A 1951-nucleotide genomic window follows, 5' to 3' on the forward strand; every position below is an offset into this window, starting at 1 on the left:
GGGGGAAGGCCCCGGCTGCAGGCCTCCGTGAGGTCACCGCGTGTGGTAGCCAATCCGCTCCGTTTAAGTGGGCGGGGACCCCGTCGGGTCCCGGGAACCGAACCCTAGAGCCAGCCGAGTGGGGGCCCCATGGATTTAGGGGGGAGGGGAAAAGTCATGGGGGACACCCTCCCCCCGAACCCCTTTCCCAGGCGCCGGCTCTCCGCTGATGAGGCTCAGAGAGACACTTTCCCCGGGATAAGTGTGGGGAAGGCTGGTTGAGGGGCTCATCCGGCCCCAACGCCTGAGGCTCGGAAAAAAAAGAGTTGGCGGAGGGAGCGGACTCCTTGCCTGGCCATGGCCTAGGCCCTCGGGCCCCGGCCCCGGCCGCAATGACCTCTTTGCCCTGTCCCCTCCCTGGCCCGGACGCCTCCAACGCCGTCTTCCCGGACATCGCCCCCGTGCCATCGGTAGTGGCTGCCTACCAGCCTGGCCTGTCCCCCGCAACCGCAGCCGCCCCCGATTTACCCTATTCTGGGCCGTATGGCCACCTTCTGCCCTATCCCTACACCGGGCCGGCCATCCCCGGAGACTCCTACCTGCCCTGCCAGCTATCCACGGCGCCGTCTCAGCCGGCTCATCAAGAGCGGGAGACAGGTAAGTCCCGCCGCAGCGGCTCTGCCCACCTCTGGGGTCCTGCTCCAGTGAGCCCCCAAACTTCGCCCTCGCCTGGTTGGGCGCAGCTGGCGGGATTCAGACCTCACTCAGATTCCAAGGGATCTGGGGGTGGGGGGAGGGCGAAGGGATGGGGCGGGAGACAGGGAGGAGGGGCGGGGGCGAGCTGATCTAGGTCTCTTTTCAAGACCGACCTGGTTTCGATTTGCAGTGTGTGAAGCCGGGTGGCTGGGCTCCCTACCCCACCCCCTGGGGCAGCAGGGTTGTGTACCTACTTGTGTAACGGAAAACTGAAACAATCCAGATGTGGGTGTAGGTGCTTAGCCTCTCCCCTAGGATTCTCTCCATCCTGCACTCCTCCTCTCTTCAATGTCGCCCCTCTCTCAGTTCTTGTTTCAGAAAGCAGTGCTCAAGCCAAAGCCTGATAACTAGAAATCAGGTCCCCGCTGGAAGGCAGTAGAAGTGGGGGCATATACTGGGGCCCTTCCCCTTCTCCGCAGACTGTTGCCTGAATGTGTCAGACAGAGACCAAACACTGACCTGGTAGAGTCAGGGGCTAAGACCCTACTACCCATCATTCTAAGAATGTAGCCACAGGCGGGTCAGGCAGACTCTGGTAGTAGATCTCAGCCTTCCAGCCAAAGAACTGGCCATTCCTGTTATCTACACCCCTTGCCTTTGGGGTAGGTCAAGCCCCAGTTCCATTGCCTGGAGCAACTTTGTGCTCACTGGGTGGCCTCAAGCTAGGGAACTGGCCTGTCTTCCTGGTCCTAGCCTTGCACAGGGCTGTACGCATGCAACACAACACATACATCCTTCTGTACTGGCTTGTGTTTAGAGCTTAGTTCCCCTGAACTCCCTACCCCCACCAAATTGCCCCCACAACTGTCTTTGGCACAGTTTCCTCCAAGGAGGCACACTCACTTGGTGACTTAGCTGGAGTCAGCCCAGGACCAAAATGTCTCTCTCCCTTTCCTTGTTGCTCTGCTGAAACACATGACCTCATAAACATCAGAGCCAGGAATGACCCTGGAGATTCAGGAGCTCAACCTTCTTGATGTACAGATGAGCAAACTGAGGTCGAAAGAAAATGTGAATGAATCAAGGACACAGCCTGTTTTTCAGGCTTGGCCCTTGCAAATTGGCTTTCATGCATGAAGCCAGAAAAGAGGATTTTAGGGAACTTCCTCAAAGCCCCTCCAAAGTTAACTGCCTTCTGTTCCAAAACTGGAGCTGCTGCTTTTCTGCTGCTGGGTCTGTGGTTGGAGGAGGAGCAGCTGGGGGAGGAGGGGGGGTA

At 58.8% G+C, this 1951-nt stretch overlaps 1 protein-coding gene across 2 annotated transcripts in view; it reads left to right on the forward strand.

Annotated features, from left to right (window-relative positions):
- The first annotated feature begins 127 nt into the window (after positions 1 to 127).
- The window catches only part of DLX4 (distal-less homeobox 4), a 5859-nt gene continuing 4035 nt past the window's right edge, over positions 128 to 1951 (forward strand). For both annotated transcript variants that reach the window (XM_010842774.1, XM_010842775.1), the window contains exon 1: positions 128 to 636. In XM_010842774.1, the coding sequence (XP_010841076.1) occupies positions 372 to 636 (265 nt within the window). In that variant the 5' untranslated portion in view covers positions 128 to 371. The remainder of the gene's footprint in view (positions 637 to 1951) is intronic.

The sequence above is a fragment of the Bison bison genome, unplaced genomic scaffold (genome assembly GCF_000754665.1).
Source record: "Bison bison bison isolate TAMUID 2011002044 unplaced genomic scaffold, Bison_UMD1.0 scf7180017864180, whole genome shotgun sequence".
Lineage (NCBI taxonomy): Eukaryota > Metazoa > Chordata > Mammalia > Artiodactyla > Bovidae > Bison > Bison bison.